At 37.0% G+C, this 22,425-nt stretch overlaps 1 protein-coding gene across 2 annotated transcripts in view; it reads right to left on the reverse strand.

Annotated features, from left to right (window-relative positions):
- Positions 1 to 5,442: 5,442 nt before the first annotated feature.
- The window catches only part of NPNT (nephronectin), a 73,920-nt gene continuing 56,937 nt past the window's right edge, over positions 5,443 to 22,425 (reverse strand). For both annotated transcript variants that reach the window (XM_032172807.2, XM_032172886.2), the window contains exons 10-13: positions 15,849 to 15,935; positions 15,278 to 15,376; positions 7,023 to 7,279; positions 5,443 to 5,574 (exon numbers count right to left, since the gene is read on the reverse strand). In XM_032172807.2, the coding sequence (XP_032028698.1) occupies positions 5,464 to 5,574; positions 7,023 to 7,279; positions 15,278 to 15,376; positions 15,849 to 15,935 (554 nt within the window). In that variant the 3' untranslated portion in view covers positions 5,443 to 5,463. The remainder of the gene's footprint in view (positions 5,575 to 7,022; positions 7,280 to 15,277; positions 15,377 to 15,848; positions 15,936 to 22,425) is intronic.

The following is a 22,425-nucleotide window of genomic DNA, read 5'->3' on the forward strand; positions in this document are numbered from 1 at the left end:
TAATTAATATTGTTTGGAGCTCTTTTTATGGCATCTCCTTGCACCTTTCCAGTAAACAGTTGGAAATGTGGGAATGTGGCTCAAGGAAGCCAAGGGAGAAGAGGATATCAAGGAACATCAGATGTGCTCATCACTTCCAAATGCTGCTTATGTAATGATACATGTGGATTAAACATTGGAACTTATACACAATTATACAAGTTAATAAGCAGCCTTCAAAAGAGCAATTTTGGTAGAATAGTGATGTTAGTTCAGAGTTAGGGAGTGAAATAGCAGTGGTAGCAAGGCACTGGAAAATTGGTCTCATGTAAGTCACTCTTTCTAGATAGATGATGAAAAACAGAAAACATTAATAAGGAAAGAATCTTAAACGAAGGCACATCAAAGTTACCTGGAGTACTTGTTGTACCCAGATTGCAGGGGCTCCACCTCAAGTTTCTGATGCTGTTGGATGGACATGGAGGCCAAGAATTTGCATTTCTAGCATGTTTCCAGTACTGAGGCGGCTAGTTTGGGGACTACTCTTTGGAAATCATTGATTTCGATCACAGCATTATCATTCGAAGCCAGATTATTCTTCATTGTGTGGAGCTGTCCTGTGCTTTATGAGACATTTGGAAACATATCTAAATAGATACCAATAGCACCCCCGCATTGTGACAACCAAAAATGTTTCTATGCATTACCAAATGTCCCCTGAAGATGAAAACTGCCTGCAGGTGAGAAAACTGCTTTGGATGACCCTACAAATCATGAGTGTCTGCAAGCAGATCCCAAACACCAGAGAGGGGCTTGGTCTAGAAAATAAAGATATGCATGAAACAACAGAACAGAGCCTCCAGGGTCGGTCATCTATACTCCCTGAAATTACATATCAGGTTATGAGTGAGGGCTCAGTTTTTAGCTTTTAAATGAATTAATCCCAGAAAAATCAAATTGGAACTCACCTCTACTGGAATTTCAGATTGCTTTCAAGTTTCTGAGTCCTGGAGCCCTGAAAAGCAACGCTCTCCAATTCATGAATATCACTTTGTCTTCTAAAATACAGGCTTCCTGGATCACTGCCTCACTTATATTTAAGTGTCCTCAATTATAACTTCCTTATTCCAAAGGCCCTGCCAGTTGTTTAAAAAGCAATTTTCTGCACCAGGTGGGCAAGTTTAAATATTCCATGCTCAGAAAAGAAGTTTTTTGAAAGAAAAAAAATACACTGGGACTTCGTAAATTTTTACGAATCCAGATCTTGCAACTACGGGCCTTCAGGCCTTCCAGTCGTGAATGTTAATGAAGATGAAGGCCCTAATCTCCCTCAGTACACTTACCATTAAAGCCTTGTTACTTAAATTGTGGAACCAGGACAAGCAGCATAGGCATCACCTGGGAACTGGTTAGAAATGCAGCATCTCAAGCCTCACTCCAGATCCATTAAATCAAAAGCTGCATTTTAACAAGATTCCAGGTGCTTCCCATGCACCTTAAAATGAAAAGCAATGGGTGAGAGTCTTGAAATCCACCATGCTTCCAGAACCTTCAAAACACCAACTATTTATTCAGAACAGCAATTTTGCATTAATTTATATGACTTTGATAAATGTCCACCTCCTTCTCGAGATTGAAACACTGAAAGGGGAAATCTCCCACTGTCGGACCCTAGAGCCCCCCTCCCTTTCCTAAGACATGGGTATTTGAAAATCTGCTGACTAAATCGATGAACTATAACCTGGAATCTCATCATTATCTGCTCCTCCCAACCCACAACCTCAAACAGGTTTCAGAAGAGGTTTAACTTCTTAATTAACATGCTGAGAAAACCTGAACTTTCTCAATCTCTGAGGGATGATTATGAAGGATCTCTGAGATAAGTTATTCCTTACTTTTTGCTTGAATTATGTATTTATCGAAGATTTTATGTCCCCAGCTAAGAGTTCTCTGCATATTGGAAGGAGAGAAACTATTGAGTATATTCTCTATAATTCTGCATGAGGACTAATTTTTATTCTTGTATAATTTAAAAATTTTTCTTTATTGTAGTTGTTTTCTCCATCAGGAAAGGTTATTAGACTATGAGTAAAGTGTTACGAATTAACAAAATTACAGTTAAAAAAACTTTTCACTTACAATTCACATATTTGTATATTTACTTATAGCTTAATCTGCCTTTCCATAATAGAATTGAAAGCAGCTGGGCACAGTAGCTCACACCTGTAATCCCAAGCACTTTGGGAAGGTGAGGCGAGAGGATAGCTTGAAGCTGGGAGTTGAAGACCAGCCTGGGCAACATAACAAGACCCTGTCTCTACAAAAAAAAAAATTTTAAATATAAAAAATTAGCCAGGTCTAGTAGTGGCATGTGCCTGTAGTCCCAGCTACTTGGGAGGCTGAGGCCAGAGGATTGCTTGAGCCCAGGAGTTTGAGGCTGCAGTGAGCTATGATTGCACCACTGCACTGCAACCTGGGAGACAGAGAGAGACCTTGTCTCAAAAAAAAGAAAAAAAAAAATTTAAAGCAAATGTTTACAACGAAATGATAATAAAACATAACTAAAGCAATTTACTAAGGCATGGCATGGATTATAGTGATCTGATCTCTTTCCCTGTTCATGCTGATAAAAAAAAGTGTCTCATGTTTTATAACCTAGAAAGTGTAATACCACAGGCAATGTCTCTGTTCCCACCATCCAAACAGTAAAAGGGATTCTACTATGACTTTTGTGAAACATCATTTAACTACCTCAATGCTTTTTTCCAAGTCAAAAAAAACAAAACTCAAAAAACAAGAATAGACAACTGATATTACTAACAGTGTTTTTATTTACAAATAATTGTTTTTATTAGGCCATTTGGAAAACCACTAACATTTTTTATTTTAGAAAACATTAAATAATAAACAAGATGTTATACAGTACTTTGGATAACTTCTTCCATCAGTTTAGTGCAATGTATCATTGGCACCGAAAAGTAAAATTTTCATTTATTTTCCCCTTTCATCTTCAGCTGTGCAGTTATATGACCATAAAGGAAATGAACCATTAAAAATGGATCTACAGCCATATATTCTGCCGTTACTCAAAGGCTTAATGATTTATTTTCCCCCTCCAGCCCTGCCTTTACCAGGTTAAATGACAGAAGACCTTCTATTGTACCTATTGTTCAAAAAATATTACTGTTCTGTGGAACCTGGGAGAGTCAAATTGGTAAGAGAAACTGAATCATACTGATGAGGTGAAGGAAAGGTCTGCTGGTGTGGGGCAGGGCACTCTTTCTCAGCAGCCAAGATAACTTGTCATATATGAAGCAGAGAGAATGCACCAGATGAAAATCTATCTGAATTGTGTTCCTTGAAGGATCTCTTTAAAAAAAAAAAATCGGAAACATCATCCATTGAACAAATGAAAGGCTTATATGTTTACTATGAAGAAACATTTAAAACCACCGTCACACTAGGACATTACTGAGATACTAAAATATCTGTCCATCATACTCTCATTTGGAATAAATAGTTTCCTTTTTTCTTTAATAGTGCTAGGATTGCCATAAGGCAGAGATATTTCAGTGAGCTCAGCATTTGGTGGGCTCTTCCCCTTTCAATCCCTCTCCATTAGGAGGTCAAGAGGGAAATGCCTAAATTAAGCCTTGTCCAAATTACTTAGTTCTAAAGATTTTCACTGCATACTACTAGTAGGATCAAAACATCTTTTGGGAAATTCCATAATTTGTTACTTTACCTTGGGTAAGAACATCTTTAACCATCTTAAATAGATAAATTTTTATCTAATTTTTTAGAAAGAGAGATACTGAGATTTTCACACTTCTTTTTTTATGAAGTATTCTAACAATGGCCCCTGCCAAGAAATGCTCCCTTATACTCTAGTCTAAGCCAGTTTCCTCTTGTTCTATTCTTAGTGCATATGGAGAACAGCTGGTCGCCATCCTCTCTGTGCCAACCCTTCATATACTTGAAAACCATCAATGGTTTGCCCCTCAGTCTTCTCTTCTCCAGGCTGAATAATCCCAGTTCCTTTAATTTTTCATCATAGATCTTTTTTTCCAACCCTTTAATCATCTTTGTGATTCCTGGCAAAAACAGCAGAAAATATTTTGATTACTTAATCAGAAATTAAGACAAACCTCAGGAATGATGCCTTTTAAAAGTTACATTGTTTTTTAATATATTGGTAAAATATGCAGGGAGGAAATACAGTTGGGGGTTCATGGATCTTAGAATTCCAACTTGCCCTGCTCCTCCAGTGTGTGTAAATCCCATTCCAACACATCCCATGCCTCTGAGCATGGGATTTGCTTCCTATCCCATCCTGACATAACACAACATGAGCAACATAAGTTATGAACTACAACTGCCTAAACTTATATCAATTTAAAACATTGTGTGAAAATCTGTTCCGATGGAGTTTCTCCTATGCTTCCTCTCACTCTGCTTTAATAAACAGGATCCTTTTCCTGAATCAATAAAAACTTTCATAAAGCTTCCTACATATTACCAGAGCCATGTTATGATGGTAAAAGCTGTGGTTTTAAAGTGTAACTTGAAACAGTGACAGTTTTAAATTAACTGCAGTTTCTTGTCTTCCTAAAGGTTTCCTATCCTTTGCAGAGATCAAACCCAAGGTCATTAAAAAAAAAATTCATCACTCCGCTACCACAACCCAACACTTCTGCCAATTTCCTACTGCTGCCAATATAACGTCATGGAACCGGACGACATTTCACCATGTATTTTTTAACTTGAGATCACGAGCTGCCCTTTACCTTGCAACTACAGTCTGTAAATATTTGGAACACGTAAATACTTAATATCAATAGCACATTTACACAAAACACAATACTACTAAGGAGGGATTACGTGCCCACTCTACATAATTGTCTTTAACAGGAAAAAAAAACCAGATAAAAATAAATGTATCTTGATATGTTACACACCCTTATTTTATAAAGTGAATGGCAGTAAAAGTCAGAGTTCAGGTCAGGCCAGAACTAACTTAAATGAAGAGGGTAAGTCAATTTCACAAGCACATTGTACATCATATCTCAAGGGAAGTCAATACTACTCATGGTACAACACCGAACAGATAACATCATGGCCATTTGCAAAGATTTCTTTTAAAAACTGCTCCCATAACTCACTCCCATAATTTACTACAAGGAGCACCTTGTAATCAGGATGGAGGATGGTATGGGTCACGCATGCTGAATGCCTTCCTGAAAGAGACACAGGATAGAAGGCAACACCCACAGATGGCTTTGATGTGTCTACGATGGCCCTGTATTTCAAGGAGGGTATCACTGTTCATTGGGATTGCACAAAAGCAGGCCAGCAAAACCTGGGTCACCAAATAGACTTCCTTCTGACCCACTGACCCACTCTTCTCCTAGGCCTGATAAAAGGGAGAAGAGGAGAGAAGATGAGAATTGGAAAAAGAGGATAGAGCAACATAGGAGTTCATTGCTAGTTCTGGAGTTGTTGGCGTTCTTCAGAGCAGTGGCCTTTTTTCAAGCTCACATCATCCAATCCAATCTCCCCAGTGTGACCACGCCTTTTTTCACCTTTGAAGATGACCTAGGGAGAGAATGCACACACCAGTCAAGCTTCCTCTGCCCCTTTCTAATGCCTCCTTATTTAGCAAAAATAAAGGCAAACCTTCCCCCAAACCAATTTTAAACTTATTTTGCAGGAGGCAAAAAACAGAATATACTTGCCAGTATCACTGAAGCTTCTCTTTCAGTAGAAACTGAAATCATCAAACTGTTCATCAGACCACATTACTCAGAATCAATTACTCTTTAAAAAGCCATTCTAAGCTATAGACCAATTCGATTTAGGATTGTTTATAAGGTGGACACTTTCGTCAAGGATTACCAAAGTTAGAAGAAGAGTGTGATAGAATATAAAGGAACAGATATTAGGAGCCAAAGATCTGAAAGATCATAATCACGCAGCCTATCTTAGATGTTTCTTAGTTCCTTTTTGGTTAACATCCCTTTCTTGCTGAAAATGGAATAGAATCAAACACCATAATCCAATCACACTGTTGTTTTGCCTGTGTAAAAACCAAAAACTTCTATTATTCTTACATTGTATTTTCTATAGAGCATACTTGCTCCTTATAAAACAAGAGAAAACCTGAGTGCTGATTTAAAATGATTTATTATCCTATTTCTCTAAACAATAAAAATACTGAGAAAAGTTTTAAGAAAAAATATGTAAGAATTAAACAAAATCCAAGTACTCTGATAAAAACTGTATTAATGGAATCTATCTTTTCTTTCTAAAATAGTTTCTTATAAACTATACCTATATATAAGCATAGGTATCTCCCAGCAGCAAGTTTCATAAGCACCAGCATAAAGATGACATTTTCCCAAATGCATTCGTGATTTTGTTGGGATGCCGTAGACCATTTTTTTGCTACCGATATCTTGATTACTTAAGATCAAATTTATATATTCCATCAAAGCACTTCCCACATCCTGTCCTGAATACTAGTGCTTTCCAATTGTAGTTCTGAATTCCCACCCTAGGCTGCTTAACTGTGATCTCTGAAACAAAGAAAAAAATTTGAACTTGAAAGAAACATTTCAAAAAAGAAAAAAGAACCATCTCCTGGGTAATTTATGGTAGTAAAAGTTTGAAATATAAGGAATTAAAAGGAAAGGGAAAGCAGGAACAATTAAGCTCACCACCCCACCCTTGGAAGTTTCTGTTGATCAACTTTAAAAAAACAAAAAACTTTTCTATTCCTAGATTTTTTTTTTTCCATTAAAAAAAAGCTGGATCTTTACCAGGGTTAGGGAGAGGTGGTGATCACAGATTGCAATGAAGAAGGATGAAGAAGCAGAAAGCGGTTTCAGAAAGAGACACTGAATGTAGTCATCAGGCCCAGAAAAAAACCCAAACCTTTATCTGAGCCTGAATTCACACAGCAAGGCTTCTTCAAATTCAGATCCCAGAGTTCTCCCATGAAAGGAAAACGTCCCAGGTCCTGCCTCCTTTGTGGATCTACTTACCGTCTTGATGTCAGCCCCTCGCAAGGTGATCTGTGTTTGCCTCCAGCCATGGCCACCATTTCTTCCCCACAGGGCTGCTCCGTGGGCACCGTGTTTTCTCACAAACACCTGGAGTGTGCCAGAGTGCAACCCTGTCACCTTGTGCCTGAATGACAGGCACAGGTCCCCTGAATGCATGAGGCGGCCGAGAGGTAGCACCAAGCGTGCGGCTTTTTCCCCTGGGGCTTTGGCTGCCGACACTGTCAGATATTGTCCACCTGGAATGGGAAAAGCAGGGCTGTGTGAATGTGCCAATATCCCTTTCTAGAACAAGCAGCATGGACAGGAGTTTTAGTTTTTTTTTTGTTTTCTTTGTAAAGAATTCCAGATTTTTGAAGAAGAAAAATATGACTTATTTGTATGCCTGTCTTAAGTTATATGGTATGTGTTTACAGAAAACATTCACTTACTTTGCTCATGGAAAGTAGAAGTAATGCCAGAGACACACAATAATTAGTAACCAAACACTATGAATATTTCCAATGGAATATGATCAGACATACAGGCATACAACAACATATACACATTCACCACCTTGTGACCCTCACCAATTTATAACATTGTCCAACACTCCTGCCGATCTGGCTTGGTGGTTTGGTAAAACTGACCCTAAATTTCCAGGGAGAATTTTCTGGTGGATAATTAACCTCTGGACAGTAAAGCAGATGGTGATTTAAAGGGCCCTATATCTGCTTATTCTCTCCTCCCCCAACTTAAAAAAAAAATCTCTAAATGTAAAGGTTTTTAAAAAAAAAAAAATCAGAGTTGGCAGTGCTTCTCACACTGGCGTAAATCTAACACCAGGAAGATACAGAGGTATTCAGGAAACCCTATACGTCTTCCTGGGGCTTCAATTTTATTTGGAGGTAAGCCATTTAAAACATTTTTATAGTAAAACAAATCTATATCATATCTATTCTATAAATATGTCCTATTATATATACATGAACACAAATATTAATAAAAACTTTCACTTTAGATAGACTACTTTGATGATGTTCTCAGATCCCTAGGGCTAGAATTTTCTTCCCTCTGTTGTTAAGGAAACTGCATTAAAAAAAAAAAATGGTTAAGCAGCAGTGAAGTGGGGGGTGCTGCTTCTCAAGAGAGAGAAAGTTGCAAGTAGTATTTTGAAACTTGATCCATGTACAAATGACATTCCCTCAGGCTGTTTTATCTGAAAACACACTGTATGTTTCAACACTGGTTTTTCCATAGAAAAATGGTTGGAATGTTGAACATGTGTATCATGTGTATCTATTTTGGTAGAAATCCCATTTAGTTTTCAGTTAACAGATATAAACTATCATCTCTTTCTTATGCTTAATTTATACAAGACATGATAAAATTTGGTATTATCTTTTTATTCCAGTGTCTTCTTCTCTAACAAGTCCTGTCAGAGCTCTATAGGTCACAGGTGATTTCTGTGCACTTACTATGTGCCAGCCTCTGTGCTAAGGGCTCCCCAGCAGGTTGTGAACAACTTAAAAGTCTGAACCAAAGTTTCCCCCAAACCTCTGTGTTACCCTGCTAGCAGGTAGAAGGTGTTTAAGGATGTTTGAATCAATGAATGATGTTCCAAGGATATGCAAAAAACTGCAGGGAAATAGATCCTTGATTCATGTACTTGAATCACTAAAAATACATAATGTCTTAATCTTTCTCCCACTTCCCTTGTCCCCTTCCTCCACAAACTAATCCAAACAATATCTTGGGCCAAAATATTTACATGGATTTTAAATGTCTCACTATAAGTCAGCTTTTGAATCATCACAGGTACTCTGGTTAAGACTAAGATATAAGGTTATTACAGTTAACCTGCAAGTTTCGAGAAAACAAGGATTAAGTCTCTGTGGAATGTACACTGATACCATTCTGCCAGACACTACCTGCAAACAAGACAACTTAACACACCAAGGTATTCTTTGCATATGCATTTAAAACTCTAAAATTTACAACATGATAAATGAGGTTTTGATTGTTCTTCCTCTGTAGAGCTACTCTATGTGCACCAGGTTTTGCTTTTGCTGGTTTTTTTTTTCTTTTGCCTTGAAGAATTCGTGCCCTTTGTAATAAAGGAAATGATACAAGTTGGAACATTAAGGGAAAAATTGATTCAGTGTCAAGCAAGTTACCTATTGAAATTTCCACTTCTGATTTCATAATTCTGGTGATAAATATACAATTATATTAAACATTCATTCAGTTTACAGTATCACAATATCTGAAGAATTTTGGGGAGGGAGGGTAAATAAAAGATGCTGCAAAACTTGACCAGAAAGTTGGATTATAAAATGTTAGTTTATTTATTTTTAATTCTGTAGTGGTTGGTGCCTTTAAATTTTCAATTTACAAAATCTAGAGGTATTTGTGAAGGTTTTGACTTCTGAACTTTTCTTATGTAATACATTCACATAAATGCACATGAATATGAACTTTTTTTAAAAAAAGGAATACTATATTTGCAGTGTTGTAAGTTGCTTCTTGTATAACCATTTTTCTATGGTAGCAAATACACTTTGCACTGCTGCAAGTATGCCAATAACCATTTAGCCAATTTCTTAATGAAGAACATTTAAGTTTCCAAATTTGCATGTTAAGATAAAAATACCATAAAATAGACAAACAAAAATGTTTTTAAACATTTGCAACACATTAAAAAAGGATAATTTTTCTTTTTGTATAGAAAACTTTCAAAAATCAATAAAAATACTAAAGAAAAATAAAGAACATCACAGAAAAAAATGACAAATATATGAAAATGTGATCAACTTTTCACAATAAAAGAAATGTAAAGTAAAATTAAAAGATTCCTTTTAACCTATAATATTGGCAAAGATTTTGAAAATACTTTTATAATATATTGGGGATGGTTTTCAAATATTGTAGGCAAAAGTGTAAATTGCTACAACCTTTATAAAGGGCAATTTAATAAAATCTATCAAAATTCAAAATATAAATTATCTTTTGACATAGCAATTCCACGTTTAGGAATTTATTCTACAGATACAGTCTAACATATATTAAATAATGAACGTATAGGGTTATTCACTGCACTATCGTCTGAACTACCTAAAGTCTTGAAACAACTTATGTTCCTCTGTGGAGGGCTGGCTAAATACATTGTGGTACGTCTGATGAGTAATGGAATAGCAGCCAGCCATAAATCAGAATGAGGGTGTTCTGTATGTACTGACAGGGGACATGCTTCAGCCACAATGGCTAATACTATTTTAGTGGTAACTCTGGGTGAGGCACTGCTTGAAATGCCTTACCTATGTTTAGTGGATAGTACTTATTATCCCCATTTAAGTAACTTGCTCAAGGTCAAAGCTAGTATGTGGTGGTGCTGGGTTCCAGACCAGGTATTCTGGCTTCAAAGTCCATGTTCTTCCTGTTAACTCTTAAGGTAGTATCAATAAGTGACAAAGGCAAGGCACAGAAGAGAATGCCATTGTATCCAAAAATATCTCTCTGAGAACATAATCAAGAAACTGGCTGCATCTTGCCAGGTGGTGAATGGGAGTCAGGGATGGTAGAAAGCTTTCACTTATATTGTTGATTTATTTTACATTTATGTGTATTTTAAAATAATGTTTTAATGCTGAAATAGACATACTTGTATGTACATGCTGGCATACTTGATACATATGTAAGCAAATTCCTTGTAGCTATCTGTGGCAGACAGAGTGCTGAGTCAGCTGCCTTTAATCCTTGTTCTCCAGAGATCAAGGTTCCAGGAAAAGGGCCTTAGTTCTAGCTTTGACACACACAGGAGAAGGGTGTGTCCCCAGGGCCACAGCTACATACCTGCAGCATATCACCATGTCTGTCAGCAGCACAATTTTCCATTTCTTAGAGGCATTGTTAATTTCACATCTCACTGTGACTGAATGTGATAAAACCTAATAGCACCATGAAAGGCAGCTAGCAAATGCACTTATTTTGCAGCTATTTCTTAAGGTTGTGAGTTTTGAGTTTTCTTAGAAATATTAACATATAAGAATATTTACAAATATGGATCTTGGATTAGAACTGCACATCATTAAAATCATCCATAATTGGATATGCAAACACATATTCTTTTACAAGTGGTATAATGTAGATAGAAATAGGTAAATAATTCGCTTGGTAATTACAATAATACACAGAAATTATTATTATTTTTTTTTTTGACGGAGTCTTGCTTTGTCACCCAGGCTGGAGTACAGTGGTGTGATCTCAGCTCACTGCAAGCTCTGCCTCCCAGGCTCAAGTGATTCTCCTGCCTCAGCCTACTGAGTAGCTGGGACTACAGGTGCCTGCCACCACGCCTGGCTAATTTTTGTATTTTTAGTAAAGATGGGGTTTCACTATGTTGGCCAGGCTGGTCTTCAACTCCTGACCTCAGGTGATCCACCTGCCTCAGCCTCCCAAAGTGCTGGGATTACAGGGGTGAGCCACTGTGTCTAGCCGATTTTTCATATTCTTCTCTGGCCTTCACATGCGATACACACACACACACACACACACACACATACACACACACACTCCATCTGCCTGAATTTCCTAGAAGAAAAAGCCATGAAAAGGTAAGCTTTATTAGTATTTTCCCATCAGTGCTGGGTTATAATTATCTCAACATATTTTAAAAATATATTCTGCAATTCCATCCTCACATATCCTACCTTCCAACTCTCTGCCATCTTTTGGTCTTCCCATCCTTCTTTCCAAGCTAGAACCCTGCTCACTGAATTTCTTGGGACTATTTCCACATTCCATTCTGAATCAGGCTCTCAGAACTGGTCTAAAGGTTTTCTAATCCAACTTTTATCTGATGCTCAAAATCTTTTAACAATATCTTGCCATATGTCACCCAGTCAAATGCTTCCACTAAGATAACTCACTCTTTCCATGTCAGCCTGTTCTCTTTTTAGATGAGAGTGAGCCAAAATGAATCTCCCTGTATTTTTTACCCATTAATCCTATTCTCATCCCCTTTTGGTGAGAGAACAACTCTAACCCTAGTCAATTATTTGAAAAGGAACCCTGATGCATCATTTCTTCTCCAGGCTAAACGTTACGGTTCCTTTGCCTGTTTTTCACAAGGTTGGAGATACCTTTCCATGCAGGTCATCCTCTTCTAAGTGACCAACTCTGTTCTTGTCATATTAGAAAAAAAGAATTCTCAAAAGTGGATTCACCACTTAACCAAAGTGGATTTTTCATTCTTGAAACATACCATATTTCTATAGAGATGGTCCATATTTCTGGCTGCAACATCACAAGGTTTGCTTAGATTGATTTCATTACACACTATAACTCTAAAGTCTTCTACCCTTAGTGACATGTCACGTCTTCCCCCTCACTCAGATGTGTGACTGGTTTCTAGACTATAAGCCATAACTTAGACTCAACCCCATTACATTTCACCTTCTTAATTGTGACCCATTAATCTAATCTTTCGAATGCTGGTTGTATCAGCACACATAGTCTTTCCTCTCCAGATTTGAGTCAACCGTACTTTGGTCAGTTTATCTTCAATATTAAGTTCAATGTCCTATTTATCTAAGTTCTTGGTAAAAACTTGGACCAATTCTAGAAAAGCACCCTCCAGGGACCATAGCCAATCATCATGAGTTATCCAATCACTCAAGCAGGCTTCTCTTCCTTTCAGTTTGCTCTGTACTAACACAGTCCAATAACGATTTCAAATTTCTTTGCCTACCATTCTAATTTCTAAACTTCTTCTCATTTTTCCATCAGAGGGAAAGGGAGATTTGGGTCACAACAAATTTAAATATTTACAAATATAATGCATAATAAAAATATGTTGAAAAGGACCAAATTGGTTCTAAAATACAGTGTTTAAATTCTAAAAATCAAGTATTTTACATAGATTGTTTACATAGAAGTGCAGTGAATTCTCCTGTTAAACGTTTAGCATGAATTACTCTCCCCAATGTACCTTACTTGAAGGAATCATTCATTATGACCGTAAATATTATTCACCGTTGTATCATACATGACTGTCAAAGATCCCTCCTACTGTAGCAAACTACTCCAGGTCAGTGGTCAGTCAGTCTAATCTACAGGTCTGTGATCTGCTAATCAGATCATGCACACTACCACATGCACACCTACTGAGGCCAGCCTGTGGTACAGTCAAAAACACAATAATGCTGCAGATGTTCTGAGTATTGAACTGTCTAGGAGCCTGCATGAGTAGTACAGAGTGGTTTGGACTTAATTCCACCACTCTCTAGCTCTGTGGCCTTAGGAAACAGATAACTTCTCTGGGTGTCAGTATTTCCTTTGTGAAATAAAGACAATATTACTTGCTTCTCGAGTGAATGATAAAACATTTTCAACTTTTCACAATAAAAGAAATGGAAAGTAAAATTAAAAGAGATTCCTTTTCACCTATAAGATTGGTAGAGATTTAAAAAAATACTTTTATAATATCTGTTGGGGATGGTTTTCAAATACTGTTGGTAGGAGTGTAAATTGCTACAATTAAATAAAATTGATGAGATTTTAAATAAGCTAGGACTGTCATAGGTATTTTATATTGTATATATACACACACACACACACACATATGTAGATATGTTGGTTTCTCTCTTATTCACAGAATCTGTGACATTAATCATAATGCTGTTCTGCTCAGAGTTAACTTTAAATGAGTAAGACAGTAATGCAAGAATGACTGAGAGTACTGTGTGTGAGGCACTAAATGATATTGTCTTTTACAACTAAAAGAAATGTAGGAACCAATTTGAATTTATCGAATATTCCTATTTTTAGGAATTTACTTCACATTTTAATTTTTAAGTATATCTCTATTTCAAACTTAGGGGATGTAATGAATATATTTTTGGACTAATTTTTTAATACCTTGTTACTCAAAATGTGCATTGAGGACCACCATAGAGATCTTCAGGGAGCCTGCTAGAAATGCATGAAAGCCTGTATTTTAATGAGGCCCTCAGCTGCTCTGCAATCACAGTGAAGTTTCAGAAAAGCTGATTTAAGATATCATGAGCTCTCTCAGGTTAACTTTTCTGTGTTTGGTGCTCTTACCTGGTATGGTATTCAAGAACTAGGCTTTTAAAATAAATGAAATAACACGCTTTTCCTTCACATTCTGTATCTTCTTAAAATCTAGAATCAGGAGTATAAAAAGGAAAAAAAATGAAACCAAACTCCTCACCCTTCCATTAAGTAGGCCTCATCCATAAAAGATTTAACTACTGGCCGGGCGTGGTGGCTCACGCCTGTAATCCCAGCACTTTGGGAGGCCGAGGCGGGCAGATCATGAGGTCAGGAGATCGAGACCATCCTGGCTAACAGGGTGAAACCCAGTCTCTACTAAAACTTACAAAAAATTAGCTGGGCATGGTGGCACATGCCTGTAGTCCCAGCTACTTGGGAGGCTGAGGCAGGAGAATTGATTGAACCCAGGAGGCAGAGGTTGCAGTGAGCTGAGATCGTGCCACTGCACTCTAGCCTGGGCAACAGAGCAAGACTCCATCTCAAAAAAAAAAAAAAAAAAAAAGATTTAACTACTGAGGGGAGAAAAGCTATCTTGAATCTAGAAGAAAAGATGACTTATGAGTACTAAAACTTCAGATTAATAGGAATTGTGCAATTTAAAACTCTGTTGATTTCCAAGGAACTATCTCTAAATCTACCTTTTGTTATAAAATGAGTGGTGGTGATTTGTAACCATTTCCTTCAGCACCCAAGTTAGAGTGAAGTTTTTTCAGAGGGATAATCACAACTTTATAGAAATTTCCACTGTGTCCTTCTACTACCACTCAAATCTTAAAAAAAAAAAAAAAAGAAAAACAAAGAAAAAACAACTGGGGAATATCTATTACCATGGCTGATATATCACTATATTACTTCTTTTATTCTTGGGAATGGGTGCTACAAATAACTTGAGAATTATTTGCAAGAATTAACCTAAATATTTTATTTATCAAGCTTTTTGAGAGAAATTAGCTGACCTTTTAATTAACTACTTGTCTCCCATAATATAGTGCTAGTTGATAGCTAACAAATTTAACTCTCTCAAAGAAATGAAATATAAATGCTAGGCATGGTCCTTTTTGACCGTCTTTATCAAGTAAATACAGAGATGTGTTACAGTAGACTTGGTTAGCAGCAGTGGAGTCTTCAGATAGTATCACATTGAAATGTGTACCAGGAAAAGTTAAATGAAATGGTTTTACCTGCTGGGTCCCTGATTGGTTCCCAGTGCAAGTCATTGTCTTTCTCCCTGATCCATCCACAAAGTCCATGGTCAAAATTACAACTGTGTACCAGAACACCTACAAGGAAATAACCAGAAAGATGAGTGGATCAGAAAATCAACAAAAAACAACAAATGAATCTATGAACTAGGGGTATCTAGACAACAAGTGTTCTCTCCTATCAATATAACCAGAGCTTCTTTCCACGAGACCAAAGGGAAATTACATTAATCTTTTCTCAGCACAATAGTGCATCATCTGTAAAAATGGAACACACAAGTGTTGCCAAATTATAACCATGTTACATCATCACTTATAAAATATGATTTCCTTTTTACAGTTTAAGTGCTACTTTAATATATTTTTTAAAAGAAAATGATGATTCATAATTATTTTTGCTCAACTGATTTAACTACAAAGAAAATCTGAGTTGTTAAAGAAAACAGGTATAATTTTCCCAAATGGTCCAAACAATCTACATTTCAAAGTTATTTTCATGGAGAGAAACAATAAAATGTCATTATGATGGCACTAAGAGTATAAGTGTCACCTGGATCATCCTTTGCTTCATCATCTGCACTGACTCCTCTTTCTATTTCAAATATTTCAAACAAGTCATTTGAAGGTTGCCGTGGAACTGCAAGAGAAAGGTTTTGAGTTTTTTTTGTGTGTGAGGTATTGATAAAGAGGCATTACTTTTAACAAGGGCAGGAGGAAAAGACCTAGTCATTTTATTCATCTGGACGAATCCAAAATATTTAATTATATCTCACATGAAGATTCACAAATTTTGTTCTTCAGTGATTTATACTGCAACATTGATCTGGGTACATTTTTTAAAAATGATTTTCAAAAGTTTCTAAAATTCAACAAAAATAACTTAAAAAGTCTTTATCTGGAAAATACATTTTAATAGAGCAACGAATTTCTAGCCAACTATTCATCTCTATGAAATTCTAAAGTTCATCTCTACAAAAGATACATTATTATGATCTTTAAATTAAGGTTGTTTTAACTGAAAATACCTATGATGGAAGTGAATGGTTTGGTTTCTAATCACAGCATCTACTCCCCACCCCAATGAACTCTGCACATTGTTGCACTCTAACATACATTTCCTACCATGGCCTCCCTTGCTTAAACAGTTTCCCTGGCTCCTTTAAGATCAAACTCAAACTTCTTGGGCTAGAGTTTACAATCTACCCCACCAAAATACACAATGCTGTCCAAACATGCCATTCATTTTCACATCTCAGACCCAATGCTCTCTTTCCTGCTAATTAACCTGCCAAAAATCTCCTCTTCCTTCAAGGCCCAGCATAAATAACACTGCCTCTGTGGAGTGATTCTGCCCCAGGCAGAATCAAATTCTTCCCTCTTGTACCTCAAGAGTTCATGCTTATAAGCCCCTATTACACACTTTCATAAAGAATTGCAGCTATTTACACACATGTGTCTGTCCCTCTGCTAGTCTCTGAGGTCCTGGAGGGCATCAACCATGTCTTATTTGGGCGGCATTTCCAGGGCTTGACCTGGTGACAGGCACTCAATAAGTGTTTACTAAGTGAATGCAAAGATTCTGTTAGAACCCCATGTAGTATTTCAACACTTTTCCTCAAAGGACACAAGTGGGACAAAGCATAAGAATCTACTTTAACAAAATAATTGATTTCTTTAAATCATTGATTTATTTATTCAATTAGTGTATATTTGATGGCCAAGCAGATGCCAACCACTGTGGCGGGCACTAAGGAGACAGGGTGAACAGGGTAGACAAGACTGAGGGTCTGGATCTTACATGGCTTGAATTCTAATGGGAGAAGCAGACTTTAAATATGGAGATAAACGAGTGCTGTAATTTGAGATTTTGGTAAGAGTTAGGAAGGAAGACATCATGGAGAGTAACTGGTGGGGAAATGCGTGGGAATGTTCATGGTGGTGAGGGGAATTCTTGGTCAAAGGCCAAGGAATACTCCCTTCTCTTTGCCAGAACTTCAATTAATTAGCTTTATTTTCATAAGGCAGGGAGTAGGAGATGTAGAACACTATGAAACAGTCATCACTCAAAGGGGCTCTTTTTTCAATGATGTTCCTATTGTTTTTAGCAAAAATTCTTAAAATTAAGTAATAATCCCATAATATTTGCACAAGTTGTTTTTAGCTTACTACTTCTGAGTTTTTTCCTTTTTCTTTCAAACGTTAAAACAGTGAAGTCCCTTCCCCTCTTATAATCCATACTTGCAATATACCCAGCTGGGCAGCAATGAAAGAAGAGAAGCTCTAGGGACACAGCTGACTATGGATGCCCAGGGATGAGGCAACCCCACTCTCTCTTTTATAGCCCAGATGACTGACAGCAATGACATCCAATTACACTTTCCTTATTTGGTGCTCTGAGAGGGTGAGTGCCTCTTTTATTTACTAGAAATATTACAAAATTGTAGGCAAGCGTGCTTTCTTTCTTGTGACAGAAAGTTATAAAAACTCCATAGAACAATCATGTTTTTGTGCCCTTCTTTTGTTGTAACTTATATAAATCATCTCCAAAATGGAATAGGCTCAACTCTTAAAAGTACCATATTCCAGGGACATTATGACAGTTTTTCAAGCTCCCCCACCCCGCCTTTTTTTTCCCTCCCAGATGAAGGACTATCAAATGGCAAATCGAGTCTTGATGTAAAGGTTTCCTGGCACTGGGAGCCTGTTTTATAAAAAGGGAGATCAAGAGGTCCTCTCTGAGGAAGCACAATTTAAACTGAAAGGGGAAGAATGAAACTTTCCGAGCAAAAAGCATAGCATTGGGGTTGGGGAAGAGGGAGGATTTCAGGCAGCAAGTACAAAGAAAGTGCTTGGAAAATTTAGAGAAAGGAGTTCACAATGGCTGGAGGATGTTGAGAAATGAAGAAAGCGGCATGGGATGAGGTTGAAGAGAAAGGAAGAGATTAGATCATACAGTTAGAAGATGGCAACACACAGAATTAGTCATGTAACAACTTGTAAAATGTCAGATGGTTTATTAATATTACATGTACTTGGTTTCCAAGAACCATTTAATTTAGCAGCAGATGATCATGTATACCTTCATTACAATCCACTGGGAAACACTCCAAGGAATTCAGAGACCAGAAGTGCTCAGAAGCTATTGGTTCTTACAATTTTGTGTGCTCTACTCTATAGCCATACCAAATTATTTAACTAATTTTCCTTCCTCACACATACCAGTATGGGATTACTAAGGGCATCCCACTGAAGTATCCAGAGAAAAAACACTACCCACTCCCTGATACACTTTAGAGTTTATGTGAAAATATTAAGTGAAATAAGTAGCAGAACAAATCATTCAAGGAGTATTATGTTATTATCACAATCATGTACAAGAAAAACAAACCAAAAAAAAGGACTAAAGAGGGATAAATACACCAATATGCCAATATGCTAATAGTGGTAATCTAAGTATTAGAAATGACATTTTTTTCATTTGTGTTGGTTCACTTTTTTTATAATTCTACGTTTTTAGGTTTGTAAAAAGAAAAAATATAAATATGAATAAAAAACTTACCTAAAACATGTAAATAAAAGAGGATTCTGTTAGATCACATATAAATAGCAATTACATGTCTGTTATTTGTATTTTGGTTACTCAAAGAGAACTTAGAATAGACTTGATACTTGTTGAATGCAAGGCTATGAAATTGAAATATGTTTGTAAAATTCAAACATTTTTCTTTGATTTCAAGGGAGCTATTTTGATCGATGCAGAAAATGTTAATTAAAATGAATGACTAGCCTTGTCCAAAAATGAACTATAACCAGGATAGACATTGGTACATGATTTTTCTAATTGTTCTTTCCCTGCTTCATACTTTGGCTAATATTCAACTTAAATACACAATATACATATTTCATAAAAACAAATGCATAGCTGCTATTCTCTGTAGTTGAACCATTAATTCTTAGAATTAGAATGGTATAAATTTAGAAACTAAAAAAGAATCAGAGAAGTGCTAGGAATACAATTCCTCCACCATCTGTCCATGCATCCTGCCTCCTTCTACTCCGTCCACTCATTTATGCAATCAGTCAAGAAACTGAGCATCAGCTATACAAAGCATGGGCTAAGAGCTTGTTATAAAGCATTGGGCATACTCTTGCCTTCATGGGATCTACATTCTAGAAGTGAAGGCAGATTTTTAACAATTTCCCCAGGTAATGTGTGCTTTAAAGAAGCAGAGGATGCTAGTGAGTATGGGAGTGGGGAGTGAGGGACTGGCTAAGCTAGGCTGGGGAGGATACACGTCATAAAAATCTCTGAGAAGTGATGCTTTCTCTATGACATAAGAAGAAGTACTATGAGCTATGGCTCTGGAGAATGAAGAGAGGGGACTGAAACATCAGAATCGCTGCAGACCTTATGGGGGGAGGGAGGCAGGAAGAAGGTGCAGGAGGAAGGGCATCAAATCGAATTGGAGATAGAGGTAGAGTGTGCAGGAGCTTTTAAAGCCTTGTAAATATTTTGGACATTATCCTGGTGGAAACTGGCAGCCTCTGAAGGATTAACAGAGGAGTGCCAAGATCAGGTTTGCATGCCGAAATGACCATTCTGGTAGTAGCTTGGAGAATGAACGGGAAGAAGGTGAGAGTGGGTGTCATAGGGCAATTATGACTAAAATTAACATCAACCATGAATGTTCATATATTTTTAGAAAATGTCCCCAGAATCTTTATACAATTGGTCCATGTTTTACCTACCAAAAGATATGTCTTGCCTGTTGCTTCTTACAGCCTTCTGCATAAACTAAAAGAAAGGGAATGTACAGGTACTGAAGCAAGTGACAGCTGGATAAAGGCATGGTTGGACTGGGCTGAGGAGCACAGTACTTTCTAATGGCTACTGGGCCCTGAAGTCAGGGGTAAAATCAGCCACAAAAAGGAACAGGAAAGTCCTTGTAAGAAATGCTGGCCAGGCACTTTCTACTAAATATGTATTTTCCCCAGGGATGTGATCATATATAACCTGTGTTCACAAATGAAGTTTCCCAAATAGTCAATTGTATACTTTTACCCAGAAAACATTAAGAGTAAGCACAGAGCATAAATGTAAATATTATCATATACACCTCCCACTGCTCAACTTCTTGCCAAGAGTAACTATAGCAAAATGTAAGCATTATTTAGTAAAGGTAGGTTTGCAAATTCTCTTTCTGTTTCATAGGAAACGAGGTGGTTCCTATGGCATTACCCAGGCCAGTTCTGGCATTTGTTGTTGGACTAAATGATTAAAGATAACACTGTCTTAAATTACTTCTGTGCTTAGGAGTTTGGTTCATTGAAGAGAATGGTACTTATGTAATTATTCTAATATTCTGAAGGCTGTTTCTGGTGGCAAAACCTAGAGACTTTTGGAGACACAGATTGGAGGGTAGGGATGAATGACAAGGGTTTTATGAGATGGTCTCTCCTCCTCTCCCTGTCTCTCTCTCCCCCTATTCTCTCTCCAGATGCAGGACATATGCATCATAATTTTAAGTGATCAGAGAGAAAAGCAAATAGAAGGGCTGGAAATTAGTTTCTGAAATTTCTTTAACCATGTTAGAGAAAAGTTTTAGCCATCTATTCATTATAAGCCAAAAGAAAAGGGTTGTTGGACTCACAGAAATAAGACCTTGTTTGTCAAAGCTTTCATCCCATAGGAAGAATCTACAAAGTTCCACAGACAGCTTTGGGCTGACAGTAAAGAGCAAAATTGACAAAAAAGTTAAATCTCTGGTGAAAGGTGGAGCATAGACATTGCTAATCAACAATGAGCCCAATTTTTGTGACACACCTATTTCTCCTTTATGTATTGTAGGAACTTTTAATAAAGTTTAAGAAAGACTCAGAGGCACTGCCTGGAGACAGGATAATTTTTTTTCTTTTGAGACAGAGTCTTGCTGTGTCACCCAGGCTGGAGTGCAGAGGCATGATCTTGGGTCACTACAATCTCTGCCTCCCAGGTTCAAGCAATTCTCCTGTCTCAGCCTCCTGAGTAGCTGGGATTCCAGGTATGCACCACTACGCCTGGCTAATTTTTGTATTTTTAGTAGAGACAGGGTTTCACCATGTTGGCCAGGCTGGTCTTGAACTCCTGACCTAGTGATCCACCTGCCTCGGCCTCCCCTTCTCCTCTCTTCTAAGCCAAAGGTTCCCATGAAGGTTAGGCTCTGCCAGGAATGAGTCCTTCGCACCAGAATGCAAGTGGTAAATAGACTCTCTGATAAGGGCTGCTTGGACTGAGTGCAGCATAAACACTGTCTAGGGTGAGCAGAAGCCCACCAGCTGTTGGGGACAGGTGTAAATGCACTCAAGCCAAAAGAATCTATTTAAAGAAAGAATGGAAGTTTTTATCCCATAGGAAGTCTGAACTAAAATAGGGTCTGAACTAAAATAACATAAAATGTTTATTTATGATGTAGATTTCTAAATCCTTTTGGTACATTTACTAAATCAGACTTTCTGGGGAAACTACTTCTCATATTATTTTATCTTATTTTGGAGATAGAGTCTTGCTCTGCTGCCAGGCTGGATGGGCAGATCAATCATGTAACTTTCTCATCAGATCAATCAGATCAAATTTCTCATCAGATCAATCAGATCAATCATGTAAATTTCCCATCTAGACAGATTCATCTCTGAAAAGACTATTGTCATTATTTTCACAGTAAAGAAGTTGAGATGATGTGGTCTCTATTTTAAAATCACAACTGTCTAATGAGACTATAAACACCTAAATAAAACACAGTATCCTAAATATTTGGTAACAAGCCTAGAATAAAATAGCAAGTTTCTATTTTCATTTTTCTCTGTGCACCTAACAGCTCACACTTGCAAACCCATTTGTTTCAAAAGGATCTAGTTAGTTAAAAATAACATTAAAATTGTAATGAACCATAATAAAAAGCATGAGAAACATATAAACTCAGAACTAGAAAACAGCATAGGCTGTCTTTTTATGAATTAAGTAGGAAATGTTATCATTACTATGTAAATGAATTCAACGTCAATAGTAGCAGTAATAGCTAATATGTATTAAGTTATTACTATGTGCCAAGCACTACAGTAAAAGTTTTATAGGTATCCCTGCATCTAAT

The sequence above is a fragment of the Hylobates moloch genome, unplaced genomic scaffold, assembly GCF_009828535.3.
Source record: "Hylobates moloch isolate HMO894 unplaced genomic scaffold, HMol_V3 SCAFFOLD_2, whole genome shotgun sequence".
Taxonomy (NCBI): domain Eukaryota; kingdom Metazoa; phylum Chordata; class Mammalia; order Primates; family Hylobatidae; genus Hylobates; species Hylobates moloch.